This window comes from Arachis duranensis, chromosome 9 (genome assembly GCF_000817695.3).
Source record: "Arachis duranensis cultivar V14167 chromosome 9, aradu.V14167.gnm2.J7QH, whole genome shotgun sequence".
Taxonomy (NCBI): Eukaryota; Viridiplantae; Streptophyta; class Magnoliopsida; order Fabales; family Fabaceae; genus Arachis; species Arachis duranensis.
Genome location: NC_029780.3, coordinates 117,480,354 through 117,503,493, shown reverse-complemented (window position 1 = coordinate 117,503,493; position 23,140 = coordinate 117,480,354). Strand labels below are relative to the sequence as shown.

General features: G+C 36.5%; 5 protein-coding genes across 8 annotated transcripts in view; 4 read left to right on the top strand and 1 right to left on the bottom strand.

The window, feature by feature from the left end:
* Nucleotides 1-3,156, top strand: part of LOC107467865 (dihydrolipoyllysine-residue acetyltransferase component 5 of pyruvate dehydrogenase complex, chloroplastic) — a 3,543-nt gene extending 387 nt beyond the window's left edge. Inside the window, exons 1-6 of the mRNA XM_016087080.3 lie at nucleotides 1-636; nucleotides 1,280-1,471; nucleotides 1,568-1,655; nucleotides 2,363-2,433; nucleotides 2,524-2,607; nucleotides 2,732-3,156. The exon at nucleotides 1-636 is cut by the window's left edge and continues 387 nt beyond it. Of these exons, the coding sequence (XP_015942566.2) occupies nucleotides 1-636; nucleotides 1,280-1,471; nucleotides 1,568-1,655; nucleotides 2,363-2,433; nucleotides 2,524-2,607; nucleotides 2,732-2,836 (1,176 nt within the window). The 3' untranslated portion in view covers nucleotides 2,837-3,156. The remainder of the gene's footprint in view (nucleotides 637-1,279; nucleotides 1,472-1,567; nucleotides 1,656-2,362; nucleotides 2,434-2,523; nucleotides 2,608-2,731) is intronic.
* A 683-nt stretch (nucleotides 3,157-3,839) lies between these two features.
* LOC107467790 (uncharacterized) lies at nucleotides 3,840-4,633 on the top strand. Its single transcript, XM_016086975.3, has one exon. It carries the CDS (start codon nucleotides 3,853-3,855, stop codon nucleotides 4,297-4,299), a length of 447 nt encoding a protein of 148 aa, XP_015942461.1. The 5' UTR covers nucleotides 3,840-3,852; the 3' UTR covers nucleotides 4,300-4,633.
* A 261-nt stretch (nucleotides 4,634-4,894) lies between these two features.
* LOC107467845 (uncharacterized) lies at nucleotides 4,895-10,009 on the bottom strand. Of its 3 annotated transcripts, XM_016087059.3 has the most exons (8): nucleotides 9,769-10,005; nucleotides 9,406-9,655; nucleotides 8,251-8,982; nucleotides 7,328-7,680; nucleotides 6,203-6,414; nucleotides 5,833-6,089; nucleotides 5,572-5,750; nucleotides 4,895-5,474 (listed from the first exon to the last, which is right to left on the bottom strand). In XM_016087059.3, the coding sequence occupies exons 2-8, from the start codon at nucleotides 9,638-9,640 to the stop codon at nucleotides 5,391-5,393; spliced, it is 2,052 nt and encodes a 683-aa protein (XP_015942545.1). In that variant the 5' UTR covers nucleotides 9,641-9,655; nucleotides 9,769-10,005; the 3' UTR covers nucleotides 4,895-5,390. The 3 variants fall into 3 exon arrangements, with proteins under 3 accessions (XP_015942545.1, XP_015942543.1, XP_015942544.1); XM_016087057.3 differs by having other exon boundaries at nucleotides 9,406-10,009; XM_016087058.3 differs by having other exon boundaries at nucleotides 8,263-8,982; nucleotides 9,406-10,002.
* A 6,355-nt stretch (nucleotides 10,010-16,364) lies between these two features.
* Nucleotides 16,365-18,751, top strand: LOC107467874 (uncharacterized). Of its 2 annotated transcripts, none has more exons than XM_016087093.3 (3): nucleotides 16,365-16,505; nucleotides 16,847-16,922; nucleotides 18,016-18,751. In XM_016087093.3, the coding sequence occupies exons 2-3, from the start codon at nucleotides 16,854-16,856 to the stop codon at nucleotides 18,559-18,561; spliced, it is 615 nt and encodes a 204-aa protein (XP_015942579.1). In that variant the 5' UTR covers nucleotides 16,365-16,505; nucleotides 16,847-16,853; the 3' UTR covers nucleotides 18,562-18,751. The 2 variants fall into 2 exon arrangements, with proteins under 2 accessions (XP_015942579.1, XP_015942578.1); XM_016087092.3 differs by having other exon boundaries at nucleotides 16,372-16,505; nucleotides 16,852-16,922.
* Nucleotides 18,752-21,150: 2,399 nt separating this feature from the next.
* On the top strand, nucleotides 21,151-21,882 carry LOC107467735 (gibberellin-regulated protein 2-like). The gene is made up of 3 exons (XM_016086909.3): nucleotides 21,151-21,266; nucleotides 21,357-21,423; nucleotides 21,521-21,882. The coding sequence occupies exons 1-3, from the start codon at nucleotides 21,204-21,206 to the stop codon at nucleotides 21,700-21,702; spliced, it is 312 nt and encodes a 103-aa protein (XP_015942395.3). The 5' UTR covers nucleotides 21,151-21,203; the 3' UTR covers nucleotides 21,703-21,882.
* The last annotated feature ends 1,258 nt before the right edge of the window (nucleotides 21,883-23,140 follow it).

Below are 23,140 nucleotides of genomic sequence, written 5' to 3'. Positions count from 1 at the left end.
TCCGACAAGGCTGACATGGACGTAGAGACCTTCTACGATGGTTACCTCGCCGCCATCATGGTTGACGAGGGCGGTGTCGCCGCCGTCGGAGCTCCCATCGCCCTCCTCGCCGAAAACGAGGACGAGATCGAACAAGCAAAGTCCAAAGCACAGTCACCTTCATCGGCTTCTTCTTCTGCTTCGTCTTCTCCTGCACCTGCAGCTGCGCCAGCAGTGGAGGCTCAATCTGATAAGGCTCCCGTTAAGGCTGCTGCTGCTGCTGCTCCGGCGGTGGCATCCACGCATCCGGCGTCGGAGGGAGGGAAGAGAGTGGTGGCGTCTCCGTATGCGAAGAAGCTTGCGAAGGAGCTGAAGGTGGAGCTTGGGAGGATTGTGGGGACTGGACCTTTGGGCAGGATTGTAGCTAAGGATGTTGAGGCTTTTGCAGCTTCTGGTGCTGCTGCTGCTGCGGCTCCTGCTGCGGCCGCGGCACCGGCGGCTGCGAAGAGTGGTAGTGGGGTTGAATTGGGGAGTGTGGTGCCTTTTACGACAATGCAGAGTGCTGTGAGTAGGAACATGGTGGAGAGTTTGGGTGTTCCTACTTTTAGAGTTGGGTATACTATCACCACTGATGCACTCGATGCTCTCTACAAGAAGGTGAAATTCGATATCCTTTTCCAGAAATTGCATTTGACGAACATGGTTTTCTTTAGTATACTTTTTTTTGGTTTGCATTGTTTGTTTTGAGTTGCTATGTGCTCTGCAATGTTGACATGAATATGACATGTTTAATGCACTGTTTTCCATCATGTTTAGTCTTTCTCTGAAATTTATTGGAAGCTTGGCTTACCTTTAGATACTGCAAAAGAGGGGGGAAAAGATTAGGCATTCAATTACTTGGTGGTATGTCTAAATCTAAATATTGCAGCACTTAGCATATATTGTTAATATTTGTGGAAATGCTTGCAATGATGATATTAGACAGAAAGTTGCTCTGTTATAATTAAAAAATATATATCTTTTCTTTGTTGGCTTAGTTTGCTAATGCATTATTAATCTGTTTGAGTAGATACATGATTTATGTATCTATTTTACTGAAGTCCATATTGTGGTAATGCTTGATGCTACATGGATATCACGTAGATTCTTTTGGAATTTTATTCTGGTCAAATACATAATATAATGCCACTTTGTCAATTTAACTGTTAGTCTGAGTGTCTAGACTTATGGTATGGAACACATTGCATTGTATACTGTTAACATCTGAATATCTGTTTTGATTCAATTTTATAAAATTCAGATCAAGTCAAAGGGAGTTACTATGACAGCATTGCTTGCCAAGGCTACAGCACTTGCTCTGGTTAAACACCCTGTTGTTAACTCTAGTTGTAGAGATGGTAATAGCTTTACGTATAATAGCAGCATCAACATCGCAGTTGCTGTTGCTACTGAAGGCGGACTGATTACTCCAGTGCTTCAGGATGCTGATAAGGTTTTTGATATGCTAATTTTGAGCTTCTTCAAGTTTTCCCTTTTAATATATGATGGAGCTTTGATTGTCAAGGGTTATATTTGATGTATGTTGTAGGTTGACGTCTATACATTGTCAAGAAAGTGGAAGGAGTTGGTTGATAAGGCCCGGGCCAAGCAGCTCCAACCTCATGAGTACAGCACAGGTACAAGACTCAAATATTTATAATTATTTGGGATTTTCTTCAATCCAAGTTGGAGAAGATTGAAAACAGCTTGCAATTGAAAATACTATTTAGGGATTTTTAACCGGTTAACCACATTTTGGATTTTAAATGTACAACCCTAGAAAATAGATATTGAACCAAAGCTTATCCAAATAAGTTAGTATGCTAGATCAATCAAGGCTGTTGAACTTCAGCAAAGATTGACTTCTCTGTCCAATTAATCTCAAAATCTTAGGTCTAACTTTGCTCTGCGTGCAAGATACACATTTATAGACTCTGGGTGCTAATTCTTCATTAAATACAAACTAGGTTGATGTATTTAAAATTGAATATTACACCTACTATCACTTTTTCTGGCCTTCAAATTATCAAATTCAATTTAAGATTTTACCAATCACCTGATGTTGGATTTTAACTTCTCATTTCGCTATTGGATATCATAGAAATTCGTTTCACTACTCTTTGATTTTCTTTACAACAACCTTACGGTGTTGTTCATGTGTCCTTTCTGATATGGACTAAAAACTGCTGATTTGTACAGTTCTGCCTGATAGTCTGTGGTCTTGCATGGAAGCATTATGTTATTTGTCTTAAGAACAGTATATAGTATGCCCCTTGTATGGTCAAAATGCTGACCTTCATTAGGGTTAAATATGTGCTTAGAATCTGACCTTCATATGTGCTAGGTACCTTCACTCTGTCCAACCTTGGAATGTTTGGTGTTGATCGCTTTGATGCTATTCTTCCACCTGGAACTGTGAGTATTCGTACTCTTGGTGACATTTTGTTCGAATTAAATTAATGAGACACTGCATGAATTTGATCATATTCTTGATTCTTTGTGTAGGGAGCCATAATGGCTGTTGGATCATCACAGCCAACTGTTGTGGCTACCAAGGATGGTCGCATTGGCATGAAGAACCAAATGCAGGTATGATAATCCAGACATGGTCTACGACACTAGGACTTGGAGTATGACTTACTTTTTGTCTAAGAAACCAAATCCTGTTCTAGATTTCTATTTTCTTATGATTGAAGGAAATGCAAAATTTCAGGTCAATGTTACAGCAGATCATCGCGTGATATATGGTGCTGATCTGGCTCAATTCTTGCAAACCCTGTCACAAATTATTGAGGACCCCAAGGATCTTACTTTCTAGTCCCATTTTTCTCTTTCCAAATGGTGCATTTTCATAGTAACAAGAAAATTTCCTTTCCTGCTATATTATCAATCGTTGACAAGAAGAAATTGAGAAGTCAATTACTATCCTCGGGATTTTGCAACAGGAGCAGAGTTTTGAATAGGGAAGTTGAGTTGTAGTTTGTTTAGTTGAGAATTTTCAGTCTAATGTACCAATTTTTATTTTCGGTTAAATGCCATCTGATTATAGTTTTTTCTTTCCTGTTTATTACTGTCAAATAATGGCCATCTGTTGTGTACACTTGAAAGTTGAAAATTAATTTTGAATTTCCAGATAAAGTGAGACTAGATATTGAAACTTCATTGTGTGAATGAACAAATGTCTTGGAGGCTAAGTAAGAAGTTCTGAAACAAATGTGTACTCCATGTGAGACCAAAATATAAAGAAATAGTTATTTTACATGATGATTTCGTCCAATGCCAGTAATATATAGAGGGTAAACTGCCTAAATAGATATTCAATAAGCACAATCTGGATCCTGATTTCATCCCTTTTTATTATTATTCCTTTATAATTATGAATTATATCCTGTGGAAACTTTTGTGTCTAATTTCAAGGTCAATCATGCAAACAAGATGTCATGATTTGGTTGATCATGTATATAGTATGTTTTGCTGCCTTATGTTATTCATAGCTCAATTATTATACAACTGTTAATCTAGCAACCAAAGGTATAGAGCTGCTACTAATAGTTTTTCATAGGAAACTAAGAAGATGAGTTGACTTATTAGTGTTGAAGATCTTGCTTGAAAATGTTAGTTGAAGCATATGAAAGTGCATAATTAATTTTGTGGGGAACAAAGACTGTAGGTTGCTTTTGCAGCAGTTGAACTAAAACCATTCCATTACAACAACTACTTGGTCCAAGTCCGCACCAAAAACCTAACCCAAAGAACTCACACACCATTCCAATTATTCCTGATCTCTCTAATATTCACATAAGAGGCCTAATAATAATCATCCTATATCCATTCATGGATACAGAAGACTTCAGCTTCCCTAGAATTTCTGAGAATTGTTCATATCATGGCATTGATTCACCTCCTTTATGGAATCTATCACCAGCAACAGCCTCTCCTAACCCCTACAAAGGAAATTATGATAAAGAACACTGCTTTGAAACAAAGGTAGTGACATCAAATATGGGAGAGAGGGGTGAAGAGGAACAAATGGATTTGTTGTGGGAAGATTTCAATGAGGAGTTGACTTCGACAACGATAGGTTCGGCTTCTGCTGTCTCTTTCTCAACAGAGTTGGTTGAATTCAGGTGCGCCACGGCTTTTACACTTGCCAAGAAGTCGAATGGTGCTCTTGTTCATAGTAGTAAGAATAGGCATGGCATGGTGGTGATCGTGAAGGTCTTAAAGAAGCTCTTCTTCAACAACAACTCTCATGGAAAATCCACAAGGACAGTACTCTGATGAATATCATGTGTGATTTCCTTTCTTTTCTTTATACCATTCTTCTTCTTTTCTTCTTCCTTCCCTTAGCAGTAGTCTAATTCTTCCTCTTCCATGAAATGTATATGTAAACTTCAGTAAATATGATGTTGGTTTGATTTATGGTTGGCCACAATTCCCATAACATGACATAAAATACATGTGCATATTAAGTACTACTAAGAGTAGTTTCAAGATCAGTGGGGAAAAATGTCAATCTATGAGTCCATTGAAGTAACTGCGAAATTGTTTTCTTATTATTTATCAACTTTCATTGCTACCTAATTGTCATCAACCATGAGTTCTTCTGATTTAATTATTTTTGGTCAACTATTTATGATTTTTTATTAGAATGGCATGGCTTTTCACGAAAACTTTTGGACCAACCATCCAAAAACGCATCATTTAGACCCAAGGTACGTTCAATGATGAATGATCTTATTAGTTTTAGTATTGAATATTTCAAGTTTTAGTTTCTAAGTCATTATTTTCTTTAACATCGAAGATCTAACTTCGATTCTACAAAGACAATCATAGGGTAGGGCTCCACATAAATTGAGTCTGAGAAGGTTAGGGATGAGAGGAAATAATACATGAAATTTATAATGAAATATTCAAGTAATGAAATCAATGGCATGAATCACAAGTCAAATATCTAACATGATTGACTATGAATGACCTATCAAAATTTTCTACATACAACAAAACAATCCCCAATTTAGAATTCAGACTAAGGATGGTCAATGAGGTCATTTAACGTTTTTGCTCATCTCCCAAGGTATAAATGAATTGGGATGGATTACAAAGAGGTATGACTAAAAAATACCACAAAAATTATATTCCATGGATGATGAATCATTTGTATTGTAGATCATATTTTTTCAGAAACCTTCTGCTTCTTTTGGAAACACCTGTGGTAGGTAGAAGAATCATCAAGTCACTGAACTGTGACACAAATTCTGAAGTAGATGGCCTGCATAAAAATCACAAATTCAACAGATATAGAACACACTTGGCCAAGTACATCATCATATCAAGCTCACTAGCAATGAAACTGTCAATATAATCTTGTCTTATTCTGTTGCTTTTTGTGCCGCGCGCCTCTTCTCGTCCATCCTATGTCGGAACAACTTGGCTATGTGTCTTCTTTCACAATCCTGGTCATGAAAAGAACATAAACCATGAAATCCACATTCATAGGTAGGATATGTTTATTTATTTGTTCTTTCTTTTCTTTTTTTTTTCTTTTCTGACCTTGAACATGTTAAGATGAAAGGGTTTGTCTGGATTCATCCTTCTCAGCTTCTGATAAGTGTATGCAAAACTTAGCTGATCACGAGGAGTAAACCGGTCGACTTCGTTGAACCAAAGACATGAGAACAAATTTGACATTGGGGTGTGTGCCCTTATAATAAAGGAACCTTCAGGTACATCTGCCAGCAAGAAGAAAATAAGTACATTAATCAACAATTTTGGAGAACTGGAAGAGAGCAAACCCTTAAAACAATAACATACTGCTTGGGAGAAGCTTGTTTGGATCTGATGCATTAAATCTTTGCAGTCCATCGGCCTTGTAAAATGCGAATTGTTCATCTATAACTGTGTGGTTATACTTGTTTAGTTTCTTGTTTTGTGCTACCTCTTCCCACACACAATGCCGATCATAGTGATTGGATATTGCAAATTCATAACCCTTTCGCCACAAGAAGTACTCTAAGATCAGATATGGATCAAGCTGAAGACGTAATTTGCTGTCCAACCAAATCGAATACCTGAAACAAAATTTGAAAGAAAACCAAGAGCAAAAACCACAATTTAAATAGAATTCAAACCAGTACTGTTGAAATCAAAAGAACAACACATCAGGCATCAGGCTCATCCTCACCTAGCAAAAGGGAAAAGCCGATGTGGCAATAACTTAGGTATTTTACCCACTCTCCGCATATCGTCATAAGGCAGGTTCTTCACTACCACTAACTTCCAAAAGCCAATGAAACCCATCCTATCAGGCACATGCCCTTCGGCAGTAAGGGTTCGTACCGTAATCTCATCGGTAAACATCACAAAGCACACATTCTTCCTTGACAAACGAGTGATCTGAAATCACAATGACTATGTGAATGTAACAAAGTATGCTCTATGACAATCATATCAACAGTTGATGATTGATCACACATAGGAACCTCTGACCTCAAAAAGACAACATTTTAATATTTTAATAGTAGCAACAGCACATATTCAGCACTAGAGAGATATATGTTGAGAATAGTAAGTAATGATCAAATCTGTTGTTAATGCTCAACCTTTTGCCCCACCTTTCCCAATGCAATTTACCAAATTAAAGGAATACAAAGTTGGACGTTAGAACAATAATGAGATATTTATTTTTCCCTAGCTACGTGGCCAAACATCTTATGGACTGAGAAGAGAAGCATGAGTGAAATAACTATGTGATAATTGATAACTAGCTATGTTGTAAGAGTCTTATGTTTCCAATGCCATTAGATATTTCCTTCACAAGATCTTCAAAATAGGAAGCACAAGAAATTGAGAACACAAATCAATGGGCTCATGTATGTTCATATTTTGAGTTGCTACAGTTGATGGTGACATTCCAATTAATTTCTCAAGATCTCCTTATTATTTCATTGTCCAAAATTCATTGTGTCTAAGCTTTCTACACTAGAATTATGTGAACACAAACATAAGCAGGTTATTGGTATCTTTAGAAGTCCATCTCCCAAACAGGGTATATGATACTAAGGATGCAGGCGACAAATTACACAAGGCAACACTTAGAGAGGACCAGACATAAATGCAGGTTATGCTGACAGCCAACCCTAAACACAAAATATCCACTTATAGACTATAATAACTTCACATACTACCATTTTAAAATTAAATGGAACTAAAAATATGGATTATTAGTTTACTATAAAATGTGAATGTTAACCTCCAAATCCTTTTGAAGTCCCACAAAAAGAAATATCAGATTCTTTAGAACCATTACCGTTTTGTAGGCTGGAACCCTCAACCGATCAGAATTGCCAAATATGCACGAAATCACAGCAATATGGCATCTGCTAATGTAACTTGCATCATCTTCTGCCAAGTCAAATCCAGTGCTAGGGTAACCCTGAGGACCTCGAACAAAACCACAGTTTATATTCTGATCACGTGCAAAAAATGAATTTTCCCTCTCTTCCAAGCTCTGATGGCCACCAAATCTGGGTACCCACTCCTCCACGCCCTCAGGCTTCTCTTCTGTCTCTGTGTAGTGTAAGTTAAATCGTGCAAATTTTCGGCTTTCTAGTGGCTCTACAAGTTGTGTAGTTGAGTTTAACAGCTTCATCTCACAGGATCCTGAAAATAGGTCATGTGCAGGCAGGTTAAAGAGTTTTGCATACTTCTCTTTATAGATATTTTTTTATAAGAGAAGAAGAAACATTCCCATTCACAAATATTTGAAAGCTAGACAGTGGTTCTAAGGATGTTTTGTGAATCTAGAGAAGCTATGGAAAAGTTCAAAATATAACCAGTTAGATATAGTGGTTTAAGTTTCCACTATAGCCATAAAAGCCCCATAACATACCAAATAGATAGATAAATAAATAAATAAAAATTGGAAGTGTTTGTAAAGTAGACCAATTTGTGTGAAAACTGGTTTTGAATAAACTTTAAAATCAACAAAAATCGATGTCAACCTAAGGCAAATTGAGAGAGCAGTATGTGACGAGTGGGAATAGCACAAGAGTAAAATCTAATCTTATATAAACAGGGTTTGTCGATGTGATTGGTTAGAAAATCATCTCAATGTCTCTCAGCAAACAACATTCAGGGAAGCATCAGAAATAACTTTCCAAAGGAAGCCATTCAACCACAGATATTTTAGGAGTTCAACTGAAACCCCCATAAAATAAATATGAAGGTCACCTGAAAACTTACGGTGCCTGGATTTCCTTTTTGTTTCCGGTTGAGACTTTTTGCTTGAGCTTGCTTTTCTTTTGTTTGAGAAAGATGCCCCTCCATCACCCTCAGAAATATCATCATCATTAGTTCCAGCATCAAAGGAATCATGGGATTCTTGTTGGAATCCATTGTCCAATGCCACTACATTGGAACTAGAAACCTTCCCTCTAACATGTTTACTGTTGTCAGAGTCATCGACTTCAGATTCATGGAAATCGAAAAAGTCATCATAGTCATCATCAATATCATCCATTGCATTCTTCTTGTTTAGGTCAGAATCATGTGACATTTTGCCATCACCTTCTCCTAAGCGTCCTGCATTCTTCAAAGAGGCCTCATATTCCTCTTCATACCTTCTCAATTCATGGCGTCCAGCTTCATTATATAAGCCAGTGCCTTTTCGCTTTACACCTGTGTCAGAATAACCCTGAGAAGACTTAACATCATTCTTCTTCTTCTTAAGTAAAACAACTTCGGCTTTTCCATCGTCAGTATCCCCACCAGTCTGCTTCATCATATCCTCATTGTAATCATCATCCCTTCTCCTATCATCCCTATCCCAATATCTCGAATCTCGACCATGTCCCCCAGAACCCTGGCCAAACTCAAGAACTTTCTTCTCTATCCGTGGTATATTTGTAAGAAAATCAGACTCGGCCTTTGAATCATCGGCAATATCACCACCATTACTTATTTCTGCAACCAAAGATTGGCAATCTTAAAATGACAGAAACCAATCCATTGCATAAAGAAGAACAAAAGCTAAAACATAAAACAACCTCAGCTCAAAAGTTCATTCGACAAACAATTTCGAATTCCCCTTCAAGACTTGTAGCATAAGAATAATAATGATTGATGATCAAGCAAATACTTGGGTTGACACATTATTATTCCGGTCACTGGCAAAAAATTCAAAAAGCTGATGAAACCAGAAGATCTATTAGCTTCCCAAAATCCCCAATGCAAAACTCAAAACACATGCAAAAACATACCATGCAGATTTATAATCTCACTACAAAGCACAAAAAAGAAAAGCTGTCATTGCGATCACACTTCAAAAAAAAATGAAAAAAGAGTAAAAAACACTGGTTCAAGAGCAAGAAGAAGAAGAAGCTTCACCTTCTCTAGAAATGTAAGAAAACGTGACGACAGTGAGGACGAGTACGAGGAACAGGAAGACGAGGATCGCCGGAACCGGAACCCGCCAGCCCCTTTCGGATCGCGCCGATCGCCGGTGCCGATTCTGCTTGTGAGTGGCGACGCCAACGGCTCCACCGCGAATCCCGACGGCAACGTGATCGGCAGAACCACCGTTGGGGTAGAGTGGATCCCCTCTCACCCCAAACCTCTCCATCCCCGATTGCCTTTGCTGTGCCATGACATCACAAAAAATGAAAAAGCGTAGAAGAAAAAAGGAAAAAAAAAATTGCAGTGTTTTTTTCTCTCTCTAGAACCTTCTCTCTCTAAAAAAGTAAGACCTACCCAGGAGCTCGTTTTGTTCAAAGATTCAAACTTTTGGTTTGGTTTAGCGGTGAGAGGTGAGGGTGCTGCTCATTCTTGGTGGTTGAGTGCTGAAGAGTGTGAAGCAAGCGATAGATGAAGATGGTTCAGTGTTTTTTTCCTTTTTCTTTTTTTTTTTGGGGAAAAAATTGGTAAAAGAGTTTTCAATTAATTGTTAATTAATTCGTCATTAATTAAAAGCAATGCATGTGTGTCAGTGTGTGACAGAAAGAGAGAGGGGTTGCCGGTGACAGTGAGTCGGTGACGACGGCCTCGGCCGGTGATGTAGACGGAGGAAATTAGATGTTTCAATAAAAAAATTAAAATAAAAACTTACCAAAATATTGTTAATTCATTGAATCAAGAGAGTATTTTCAATGTATTTATAATGTAAAATATTTTATATTATATTTAATTATTTAAGAATTGGTTGGTATTGTTTGTTGGGGTTCATTAAATGAATCATGGTCTGATCCCAGTTTAAGAATATTCGAATGGTGATTAGGTTTGTTTTAATGTAAAGTTTAAAGAAATATTAGATTAGGTTTGGGGAATGGAGATGGATTTACTAATTACTAAGCTGAGGCATTAGTTGGGAAAAGGACAGAAGTTTGAGAATAAATAAAACAAGTTGGGAAAAGCATCATTTTTCCCAAGATATACATGCAGTTATGTACAGTACGTGAAGTCATTAATTATTGCCTGAAACTCCCCAATTCCCATTATGCCTTTCTCTTTTGAGAGAAATTATTATGCTCAAGTTTTCTTCATATTTGGGAAGCTGAGGTAAATCTAAATCTTAAAACGGTGATGGTAAGTTTTGAGAATTACATGGTGATGGTGATGGTGACCTTCAGGGTAATAGTGATGGTTAAAATATCAACGTGCAGTTGGATGAGTCATTTGTAGGTAGTAATTTTATTTTTTTTATAAAAATATCTAATAAATTTAATTTTGATATATAGTGTACAAAATTTTATGTATTCATTTAATTATATTTATTTTTATGAGTAAACTACTATTTCTACCTATAGAAGTTGAAAACGCTGACAAATCTACCCACAAGAGACGGAAACTACCAAATGTAGCCATCACTCATGAGTTCCGTCGGACGAAACTAACCAATCCATATTCCGGCGTTGACTCTGACAGTAACACTCCCTACGTGACACTTTACGGCGTGACATGGCTTGGTAGGTTGCACACGTGGATATTATAATTACAATTAGTTAAAAAAATAATTAAAGTTTGAATTTTTTTTATGAAAAAAAAAGGAAATTAGAAATGAACGGTTAGCAAAGGTTTTCCATCTTTGCGCGTTTCAGAAAACAAAGGGTAGAGCCCTAGAAAGAAATTGTTCATCTTCTACACTCAAAGAATACCTCCCGAGGCGACGATAATCTTCGTATTGAAGAGAGGGAGCTTGTTGGTGTGGATGGTTTCATCGGGTGGAGTTGCGTGGTGTTATCCATAGGTAAGTAGTAACCGTTGATCTATATGTCATGGTTTTCTTGTTTTCGGTGCATGGTTATGGAAACGGGTTTTTCATTAGGGTGTGTTTGTATTTGCTATGATTTGGTTGTTAATTAGGGTGTGTCTGTTTGCAGATGGCAACTATCCACATTACCTTAGTCATTAGTCACAGAGAAAAATTTGAAAAGGGTGTTGATGGCAGACTGGCATACGTTGGGGGTGAGAAAACAGAGATTGAATGAGTGAATGTCGATACCCTAAATAGGTTCTTCATGAATGACTTAGTAAAGGATATAGGGTACACTGATGTGAGCGAGTTTTACTGGCTTGAACTTGGGAAGGAGTTGGATGGTGGGTTGAGGTTGCTTAGACTTGACATGGATGTGGTGACTATGTACGAAGCAGCCATTGCTAATGGTAGGAGAGTTGAGGTGTTCACTGAGCATCCAGTTAACCTTCCTGAGTTCGCAGAAGAAAAGAATGAACCTGAACCTGATATTGAGATTTTAAATGTTACTAAGACCCCAGTCAAGCGCAGAACCAAACTGTGTGTTAGGAGACCCCCAACCACTAAAGTAGGCAGTGACCAACCTAATGTCCCCATACACTCACCAAAAGTAACCTTCGAAGAGCCACCAAGGATCATTCCGACCCCAGATGCACCCACTAAACCCAATTTGCCTCCACATGAGCCGTTGGACCATACACCTCCAGACCCTCAACCACCACGCGTGTCAGTTGGAAGTGAAGAAAATGGATACCGAAATCCAATTTATGCGGAGTCAGTAGCACCCATAGTTGATAATGAACCTGCTGAATCTAATGAGTTTTTCACACAATACATCCCACAACCTTACAACGAACAAGAGTCGCAGGAGCAGAGCATTCAAAATGAGAATGAAACACCTTATGAAGGAAGTCAACCCAGCAGTTCACAGCCCGAATCGTTTATAAACCCAAAAGTGGGTGGTGGTAGTCCAAAGAAGCGGAAGAGACGATCAACAGTGAGGCCTCCTCCATCAGGGAAAACCTTCATACCTAACTAGGATCCAAACAAGCATCCTTCAATCTTTATACCTGTGGAGGGTGAAGATATGTCTGAGGCAACTGCAGGGATGCATTGTTACGAGTCTGAAGAGCTGGATTCTGTTGCAAGTGATGATGAAGACAGTCAGCAAGCAGCATTTCCTCAAGCTAATCCAGATGTTCCAGTAAGGGAGGTAAGATTGGAGCTTGGCATGGAGTTTGAGAATCTGGAGCATTTCAAGAAGGTAGTTAGGAAGTTCAACATCAACATAGGGCGAAGCATATTATAACCAAAGTCTGACAATTACACGAACAACAACTGTGAATCGTTCAATTCTAGGATCAAGAAGATGAGAGGGAAGCCTATTATAACTATGCTGGAAGAGGTTAGGGTTTACATGATGAGCATAATTGCTAGAAACAAGAACGCATTGGTGGGGTATAACGGAGTCATCACTCCAGTGCAACAGAGTAGGCTGGAAAAAGAGAAAAGGGAGAGCAATAAGTGGCGGCCGTTTACCACTGGAAATGATCCTGGAAATGTGTATGAAGTTCAGTGCTTGCCACATAAGATTATAGTGGACATAGGAAAGAGGATTTGCAGTTGCAGATTTTGGCAACTGACTGGCTTGCCATGCAAGCATGCATGTGCTGCCCTTGCATACTAGAATAGGCGGCCAGAGGAACATGCACACAACTGGCTTTCCATGGGGGCATATAACAACACATACCAGTTCGTCATCCAGCCTGTTCCAAGTCAAGAATACTGGGAGCATGTTGACCTACCATCTGTACTGCCACCAATATACAAGAAGCAGATTGGGAGGCCAAAGTCGAAAAGGGACAAAAAAACGACGCCCCAAAAGAACCCACCCCAGATCCACATAGGGCCCCCAGAGAGTATGGCCCCATCACCTGCAAGTATTGCCTAAAGGTAAATCATACTTCATATGTTACATTACTTATTTTCCTTCATGCTCCACCTTATGAATTCATGCCATATGTTACTGCAGACTGGACATAACAGTCGCAACTGTTCCAAGAAGAAGGAGGCAATGGCAGGGAGTGCTGGGGAACAAAGTGCAAGTCAACACCCACCTGCTGCGGATGACGAAGTGGAAGCGGCAAGACTAGAGGAGATGTTTTGGGAGAAAACTCTTGAAGCTGTTGAAGCAGCTGAAGCAGCAGTAACTCAGCCCCCACCTGTAACTCTATTGATTTATTTTGCAATCCCATTTTACAAGTTTTATTTCATTATGTCACTCATACGTTTCTATCTGAACAGGAGACCACCCCAGTTCGTCAACCCATTCCTAATCCAGCCATGTCTCCTTGAATTAGGCCACCCACCACAATAAGGCCACCAAAGAAGAAGAAGAATGTGAGGAGACCACCACCAACTAGTCAGCAACCACGACCTCCTCAGCCTACCCTAAACCCAACAACACCAATTACTACTAGTCCATCACCGCCAGCCTCTGATGTGCCACCCACTGTGATTCCTCAAACTATGCAAGCTGCCTCCCAGGGTACTACTTCAAGGTTCATGGAATTCATGCCAACTCCCACAGTTAGAGTATCAACCTCAAGGAGGTGGCCGCAGCCAGCCTTCCGTCCACCAGCCAAAAAGGGGTCAACAACTGCACACTTGAAAGAGGGGTCAAGCGGAAGCAGCAACTCCACTCCAATTTCATGAAGCAATAGTTGATTAGTTATGTTTTTTTGTAATCCTGTTGGCAGTTTATCGTACAATTATTGGACATGTCACATACTTTGCCTCATTTTGTTTATATTTTGATAACTCTTATCAGTATCTTGCACATTTCTGTCAGTCAGTTAGTACATACTTATCAGGAGTTTATGCCTGTCTTTGATGTTATTTTGAACTAGAAAGTAAACAAGATTTGCAATTAGTTCCAGATAATTTGTGCATGTTACATAACTTATAGGACTACATCTGACATTAATTGGAAACCATGTGTGCACAATTGATATATTTAGAATCGATCATGGGTAATTTTGTCATGATCTTAGACTAACAACTGATAAGGATCAAACCCTCTTAAGAATCAGATACACAGTGCACACAACATTACAAACCACAGCCATTGATATCACCAGAAGCCAAAACCTAATTTTGCTAAATTTAGCTTCAAAGCTCCCTAATCTGGTGAGCATCTTCACTTCAGCCTCAGCCTCATCAACATCTTTCTGCATCTTTCTTCCTGACAGTGCTCTCCTCAAACCCTCCCACTGCCCTTCAATTTCATCTACCCATGCAAAGAAGTTGTAGTCCGAGTTCTATCCATGGCAAAAAAACTAAAATCAGACGCACATTCAACCCCCACAAAACAGGGTGTACAACGGGTTACCTTCCAATTGGGACAATGAACGAACCACCTCCCAGGATTCATCGCCGTTCCCGACTGTAACAGCGTCACCCCCTGACCACAGAAACATCTGCCACTGAACTTCCTATCATGCACCCGTTTTGAAATTGAGCTTCCAGACACACTAGCGCTGCCATTCGAAGGTGGAGTAAAGAGTCTTCGCCTCGACATTGGTATAATTTCGAAGATTATTGTCGATCTAGGGTTCATGCTTTGGATGAAAGAAGGTTTGAATTTGAAAAATTTTGGGGTTGAGGGTACATTATAACGGTCAGACATGTCACCAATCCACGTGTGCAGCCCACCAAGCCATGTCATGCCGTGAAGTGCCATGTAGGGAGTGTTACTGTCGGAGTCAACGCCGGAATATGGATTGGTTAGTTTCGTCCCACGGAACTCATGAGTGAAGGCTACATTTGGTAGTTTCTGTCTCTTGTGGGTAGATTTGTCAGCGTTTTCAACTTTCATGGGTAGAAATGGTAGTTTACTCTATTTTTATAAATAATTATTCATGTAATTATATAATATATAATTATTTTTATTAATGTGATGTTATATAATTGAATATATGTATATAATTATTTTATATTATATCAAAATTAAATTTATATCTATTTTTTTTTGTTTTATGTAATATTTTCTAATTTTCAGACTAAAGATTAATTTATCGTATATTTAAGCTCTACTTAAATTTTTGCCGTTAGCCAACAAATTATTGTATATACAAAGTAAGATTTGAGCTTATATCTAATTTAATTTATGAAATTTGAAAAAGAAACTTATATTAACAAACTCAGATCAATTACTTGGGTTGGATTAACTTTGGGTAAGATTCAAAGTTCAAACACAGTAGTTAACCCATTTCTTTGAATGACAATTTTAAGCCCAATTCAACCTATTTGAGTGAGGCACCTACTTCAACTGTATATTTCATGGAGTTTAGGGTTTTCACAATTTTTATTAGAAAATGTAAATCAAATGTAAGTTTTTAAAATTTGTTATGTATTAATTGTTTTGAAAAAATTAAAAAATAAATTTTTAAATTTTTTATCTTTTTACCCAGTCTTCTTAGGAAACCTTTTTGCTAGATTCTATGTTCCTAATGTAAAGACTCACTATGATTTTAGAAAGATTCCAATTCAATTATTTGAAGAGTTTTGTTAACAACTATGGTGTTTGATATATAAATATTGTATTAAAAATTTAATATTTTTATTTTTATAGTGTATTTATTTATGGAAGAAAAAAATTTAGTAAATATGCATGTTAAGAGACAAATTTGTTAATGTGTGGCACATAAAGTGACACTATAACATATATTCATTAATATATATTTAAGAGTCAAATTAATTTTAAATTAAAAAATTTCAATGCCTTAATTTGATCTTATTTCATAAATTTAGTTAGTCGCTAATTAAAAATATTAACTGTATATTATGGTATCATTTAATATATTATATTAACAAATTTTAACGTGATTAAAAATAGAAGTAATTGAATTATCTTAAAACATTTAAAAAATAAATTTAATAAAAAAATAAAAAATCAATTTAAAAAATAAATAATTTTTTAGAAATTAATTTAACAATTTCCTCAATTATTACACTATTATTAATCACATTAAAGAATTCTAGAAATACTTAATTAATTAATCATTGAAATAATTTCTCAGAGAAAAAAAAAAATCAGGTAATGCAGTTATTTTCTCTGCTGTTCTCTTCACCACAAAATAGTGTGTGTTCCATTTTAATGGTAATTGGGGGTTCGAACCACAACGCAAGTGCGTAGATACCTTCAATTTCGCATCTTTTGCGCTTTCTGGTCCCTCCGGTGAGTGCTGAATTCCCCCTTTCTCTCTTTTTTTCCCCTTATTCCCAATTTCGGAAGAAGCTTCTTTTTCAACCTGGACAAGTTCTTGTTCGATTATGAAATTCAAAATTTCAACTTTCAACACCAGCAATTCTCTTTTTTTTTTTTTTCTTTTGCTTCCCTCTTTTGTGCTTTGAGAGTTATAGGGTTGACTTTGCTTTGGTATAGAGTTTAGTAGTGAAGCAGTGTAGGTAGGACTTAGGAGTAGTGGTTTTATAATCTATTTAACTTTCTTCTATACCCTTAATCACGATTTCTATTGTTTATGATTGCATATAGATACTTATGTGTTTCTATGGTAGTTCAGGGATGCTGGGAAAACAGTTGAATTCCCCTCTACTTACTACAGATTCTGCAACACTGTTCTGCCATTACAAGGTAAATTTAGAATTAAATTTGTATGCTTTGGTAAAAGTGGTTTCTTTTTATGTGGAAGGAGCATATTGGATGTAAGTGTAAAAGAGTTTTGTATTTGTAGTGTATAGAAATTTAACTCCTACAGCTTGCAGGTTTGTCTAGGGGAAGATTTGAAGTAGTTTTGTAAGAACCTTGAGAATTGATGTTAAATGTTAATCAGTTAAAAGTTGGTTTTGATAGGAACTATGAGGAAGATAAAATAGGGATTTTGGGGCCGTCTTTTATAAGCAGTGAAAATGCAATCACTAACAATCTAGGTGAAGTTCAACAGATAACTTGCTTTTGCTTTTGCTTTTGCTATTCCATGCTTTTTTGCTAAGTGCCGGTGGTTGTCGTCCGTCAATCAAGCTTCAACCTCGTAACTTTTTGCCATCTTTTCTACCTTATGTTTTGGCCTTTTCATTGTGCATAATTCGTAAGCTAACTGAATGATGGCATTGCAATGTTCCTGGAGGTAATTTCGGCAGAGAATGTGTCGTCCCTTATGTTTTATAAAACAAAGATTAGATGTTCTCTTGCCCCCTTTCTTTTGCTGCAGCTCCTTGTATATGTATATGAGCAGTTTCTTCAAAAGGGTCGAGTTTCCCCATTCTGCCATAGAAATTAGAAGACGAGAAGTAAACTTTTTGTACTGGAATCAGAACTGGCTGCATAACCTGTACTTCCCTACATAGTGCTTGATTCAAAGCGAGCATGCCAATAAAATATGGATGAAATATGCTAAAGGATGGAGGGTGATTTGTACCCTAAGTAACAAGCTTGCCAAACTTCTATTCTGCATAACTAAAATGTCTCTTCCTTTTCATAATTCATACCAAAGTATTGCTTTCACTTTCTCCTTTCCAGGTTTGAATTTAATCATAGGTCTATCATTCTATCTTGAAGAATTATCAATGTTTTATAGACGGTATTATCACACACGAAAATGTCTTCTACTTACTTCTGTTATTTGAACCCCATGTAAACCATCAATCATAAACCTGAATCTAAAAAGAATTTCATAATAGAGGTTGAAATGGTCAATGGAGTCTGAAAACTCTATATAACTATGCAGGCTGATCTTTCTGCTGCTTCATCAAGTATTCCAAGTTTTCCAAAAGCAACATGGGCCTCAAATGTTTCTATGAAACATCGGATTTTTCATTCAACTGCACAGATAGAAAATATAATCACTAGTGATGAAGATCAGAGTATGTGGGAAGCATCTAGACAAGCTCTTTCTGCATTTAACTTCAGCGATGAAGAGAAGGACAAGATACTTGGAAAAGCATTTGGCCTTGTTCATTCGCCTTATTGGGGAGAGGAACGTAAGACTGAAGTTCCCAAATATGAGACAGTAAATGCTGTATTAGACTACCTGAGGAGCTTAAATCTTTCTGACGATGACATGTTCAAGTTGCTCAAAAAGTTTCCGGAGGTTCTTGGATGCAAGTTGGAGGAAGAATTGAAAGCTAATATAAAGATCCTGGACGAACAGTGGGGTATTAAAGGAAAATCTCTCAGGAACCTCCTCCTTCGAAATCCGAAGGTTTTGGGTTATAATGTTGATTGTAAAGGAGACTGCATGGCACAATGCACTAGATGCTGGGTTCGTTTCTAGGTGATTCGACAAGCTGTATCTGTCTTTATGATTAAATAGAAGGCATAGAGTCATATGTAAAGAAAGGTTCTCACTTTTTTTTCCTGGTTACCTTTTCAAAAGAAGTAATTGATTTCGAAGTTGAAGAGGTAGACTCAGAAATTATGATTTTTATTCAGACACTATTGTAAAGAATATCTTGTTTTCATAATCTGTTTTTATGGTTACATTTGTTAAAAACTTAGGATGTTAACATAAGCACACCTATAATGAAATCTCCCCTTCCTCAATCCATTCACTATGCCAAATAAGATTTGTTAAATTCCATGTCTTAGAAACTATCAAGATGTGGCTTAAGCTTTTCTTTGGATTTTGTAGTTTTAACTTTTAATTGCATACATATAATTCTTTGTTATGGATGGAGTCTGATGGAAGGTTATAAAGTGATGGTTATTGTCAATCAATCTTGAACTACTTTTAAGAACATGAAGTGTGTTTGGGAACTTTTTCTCTTTCATAAAAGTGGGAAGATTCCATAATGTATTGGGCAGGAGTTGATTGTCTTGTATTGAGAATACAAAAAAAGTTCCATATTTGTGAGCCACACTCTATGTTGGTGGTGGTGGAACATGTCCAAACAGCACATCTGATTTTGATAGTGTTTGTTGTCTATTCTGATTTTGTTTTGTTTCTTATGTACACTTCTGTATAATAGAATGCCGAATTAAGCTATTATTTGATTCATGTAGTTGATCCTACTTTATGAAAAAAAATGGTATCATCCTTTAATTTTGCCTGTAAACTTAATTGTTTTAACTCATATCAAGCTAAGTAAACCCCATGGGTTTATTTCACTCCAAGACAACTATTTGTATCTATTAAGTGTACATGCTAGGAGGATTTTTTTTTTATCTATCGCACAGCTATAAGACCGGCTATACTGTATGGTACGGAGTGTTGGACGGCTAAAAGGGAGCACGAACATAAGCTGAGTGTGGCAGAGATGAAGATGTTGAGATGGATGAGTGGTCATACGCTATTGGATAAAATAAGGAATGAAGATATAAGGGAGAGAGTTGGAGTAGTACCCATTGTGGAAAAGATGGTTGAATCGCGTCTCAGGTGATTTGGACATGTGAGAAGAAGACCGATAGAATATCCAGTCAGGAGGGTGGATGAGATGGAAGATGGTCAAAGGGCGAAAGGCAGAGAAAGACCTAAGAAGACCATCCATGAGGTGGTCAAACAAGATCTACATATAAACGGTCTCTCTGTAGACATGATACATGACAGAGCACAATGACATCGTTTGATTCATGTAGCCGACCCCACTTAGTGGGACAAGGCTTTGTTGTTGTTGTTTGTTGTTGTTCAGGACCCTAACACACATATACACGCCTCTTTACAAGCACACTCACACATATGTATTTTATACTAGTGGTTGATTTTGGTGGCTTATTTTGATATACACCTAGCATCATTGTTTTATTAATTACTATTTGATACTTTCTTTAGGTATATTAATAGGACTGCTACTAGTAACTACATGGGTGTAAGCTGATGATTCATCATTATGGGATATTTGAATTTCACTTTGGACATAAAAGTATTTCATGACTAGTCGTTTGAACCACAATGACCTTTATGTTAAGACTTTAGCCATTTAAACGAAAGCATAGCAAAGAAACAAAAGCCATATAGATGGCAAATTATGAAGATCCAATATATCAAACACTCCTAAATTATATAGGACTATTATATTTTAAGATAAATGACAAGGGAGAAGTTAGAACTGCATTCTGTGTCATAGTTTAATGTCATTTTGCTATATGTTGCTGCCTAGCATGGTAGGCATTCCATTTTTTATTTTATTTTTTATTCGCAACCCACATCTCAACTTCAATACTAGAAATCTAACTGATTTTAGTTTGAGTAAATATGGTTATTTCTTTTAACACAATTTATGTCGATTAGAATAGAAACAAATTTGTCTATTATTTGACCTGCCAATACTAATGATAGAATTTCACTTAAAAATTAAGTTTCTTATTCTGAATTTTTCCTTTTTATTCAAAAGAAAAAACTTCTGTTAACTAAATAAATGCATATCAACAAAAGTTAGTTAAAATAATAAATATTTAACAACAACGATAAAGTCTTAAGAAAGGAAAAAAGGATAATTTTTATCCATAATATTCTTTATTAAAAAGGAATTGCCTCTATCAAAAGAATATATGATTATATGTGATTTACAGAAAATATAAGAGTCAATAGTAATAAATAATTATTAAAATGTATTCAAGAAATGAAATGGTATCTTGGTCCATAAGTTTAATATGGTTTCCTTGTTTCCTTAGGACTAAGGTAAACAAAAAAGTTTAGGTAATAATCACATCAAAAAGTGTACTTAGTCAATTCAATAATTTCAATCACAGTTAGAAAAGTTTCAAAGTAGACACACAAACACAACATCATGCATATGAATAGGGCTCTTTGTTTGAACGATGTTGCTAACCATATATCCTAAAATACATCACCCTTCTTCTCCATATAAATAACTCATCATGGATTCAATCTTTTCTCATCCCACAATTTTCTGTGTCACCTATCTCTGTAATCTTCTTTCTCTTTCTTGTCATCTAAGAAAGCTAAGTAGGCAAGCAATGACATCCACGAGAACTACCACACTAGTGTTGTTCATTATCTGTTTGATCTTTATACAAGAGGTGAACTAATTAAGTTTCAATTTTAATTTTAATTTTTAACTTACACACTATGTTATTCATTACATGAATTGATTTTCATCTTGTGATTAGTTGGAGATCCATGGGTTGGAGATCGATGGTGGAAATCAGGACATGGCAGCAGCCCACCAACATATAGGTAAGTAATTAAGAAAAACTTGTGTCATGAATGCAGGGCTATGTATGAAAAGTTATTAAGAGTGAATTAATATTAACTAGTAATATGATTGGTGCAGATTGTGGTGGAAAGTGCGGGTACAGATGCAGTAAGGCAGGAAGGCCAAAAATATGCATGAGGGCATGCAAGACGTGCTGCCAGAGGTGTAATTGCGTGCCACCTGGCACCGCCGGCAACCAAAACGCCTGTCCTTGTTACGCCTCTCTCACCACCCATGGAGGAAAATTGAAGTGCCCTTGAATGCGAATCATCATTCATGAGTTCAATATTCTTCTCTGTGCAAGCATGCGGCTATCAAGACAATAATATAATGCAAAGTTTACGGGAGGGAAAACAAATAAGACTAGTTAAGCACATAGCTCATCGATTAGTCTTAAGATCTGATGAAAAATTAAGTGGGTTAATCGTCTTAATCATGACAGGGCAAGTAAATGTATGAGAATGTGGTGAGAAGTTGAGGAGGACATTGGTCCCAAGTTACAGTTTTATTTTATGTCGATTGATCAGCATAATGTCATTGTATTTATCATAAATACAAATACCTTAGACTTGTGATTTTTATCTTATTTTTAATTACTGTTATACACTTATTAAATGCTCAATCCCAAAATAACCAGACCATTCCATTCTTTTCTCTTTCTTTTCATTACTCGTCACTCTTTTTCATCAAAACGGGAGAATTAGCTAAGAATGCCAAAACAAATCTTTTCCAACACCTGAGAACAATAAGTACTTTCTCGCTTTCAGTTCTTAAGGTAGCGTTTGATTTAGGAATGTTCATGAGTCCGGTAAAATTGAGTTTGTCTTCATTTAGATTTGATCTTAAACATATATCGAATCTATATTTTAGATCCTAATCCGCTCCTAAATCCGATAAAACCTAAACATTGTTGGGTCACAACTATACCAATTTTAAACTGGATAAAAACTGGATCTTTAAATTTTTAACAATAATTTATAAAAAAAATTATAAAAAACTTATTTATGATACATTTATTTGTAAAGAAGAAATTTATTACCGAAAAATTTATGTCCATATTTAAAATTGAATTTGTTCATAAATTCTAACGTGATACTTCTTTGATCTATTTTCTAATTCAACAAGTGTGATTAAAAATAAAACAATAAGTTTATAATTAATATAACATAATATTAAAATTAATTTAAAACATATATATCTTTTTTAGTTTCTTTAGGATGTACATGAGTTGAGTGAAATCGAGTTTCCCTAGACCCAGCCTCAACCCGAAATAATGACCGAGTCTATCTTTAAAACTCTTATCCGACCTCAGACTCAATAAAATTACACCAAATTATCCCCTAAAATATATGGGGCCGGATCGAGTCTTCGGGTCGGACCGGTCCATGTGCACCCCTAGTTTGACGGTTTATTTTGAGGTATTGGAATGGAAACTGAAAAATTGGGATTCATTATCATGTTTGTTAGTTTAGAGACGGATGCTAAAATTTCAGTCTCTGTTATCAAAATTTCAGTATTTCAGTACCTCTAAAATATGAGAACACAGAGGACTAAAAATTTTGGAAACGGAGATGAAACTTTAATTTAATAATATTTTATACTTAAAATACCCCTACTTCAATTAATTAAATTTAACTTTGTGCAAATTAAATTAGAGTTTCATTCTTATTTCGATATCTGTCTCTCCGTCTCAATCTT

Bases quoted from the DNA above. Each gene is read 5' to 3' on its own strand.
- LOC107467845 (XM_016087057.3), bottom strand. From the start codon at position 9,664: ATGGCACAGCAAAGGCAATCGGGGATGGAGAGGTTTGGGGTGAGAGGG. The intron at 8,983-9,405 runs GTGAAGCTTCTT...CTTTGGTTGCAG, and splicing joins TTCTTACATTTCTAGAGAAG to AAATAAGTAATGGTGGTGAT. The intron at 6,415-7,327 runs GTAATGGTTCTA...TTGTGATTTCAG, and splicing joins GGGTTCCAGCCTACAAAACG to ATCACTCGTTTGTCAAGGAA.
- LOC107467790 (XM_016086975.3), top strand. From the start codon at position 3,853: ATGGATACAGAAGACTTCAGCTTCCCTAGAATTTCTGAGAATTGTTCA.
- LOC107467874 (XM_016087093.3), top strand. From the start codon at position 16,854: ATGCTGGGAAAACAGTTGAATTCCCCTCTACTTACTACAGATTCTGCA. The intron at 16,923-18,015 runs GTAAATTTAGAA...ATAACTATGCAG, and splicing joins CACTGTTCTGCCATTACAAG to GCTGATCTTTCTGCTGCTTC.
- LOC107467735 (XM_016086909.3), top strand. From the start codon at position 21,204: ATGACATCCACGAGAACTACCACACTAGTGTTGTTCATTATCTGTTTG. The intron at 21,267-21,356 runs GTGAACTAATTA...TCTTGTGATTAG, and splicing joins GTTTGATCTTTATACAAGAG to TTGGAGATCCATGGGTTGGA. The intron at 21,424-21,520 runs GTAAGTAATTAA...TGATTGGTGCAG, and splicing joins AGCAGCCCACCAACATATAG to ATTGTGGTGGAAAGTGCGGG.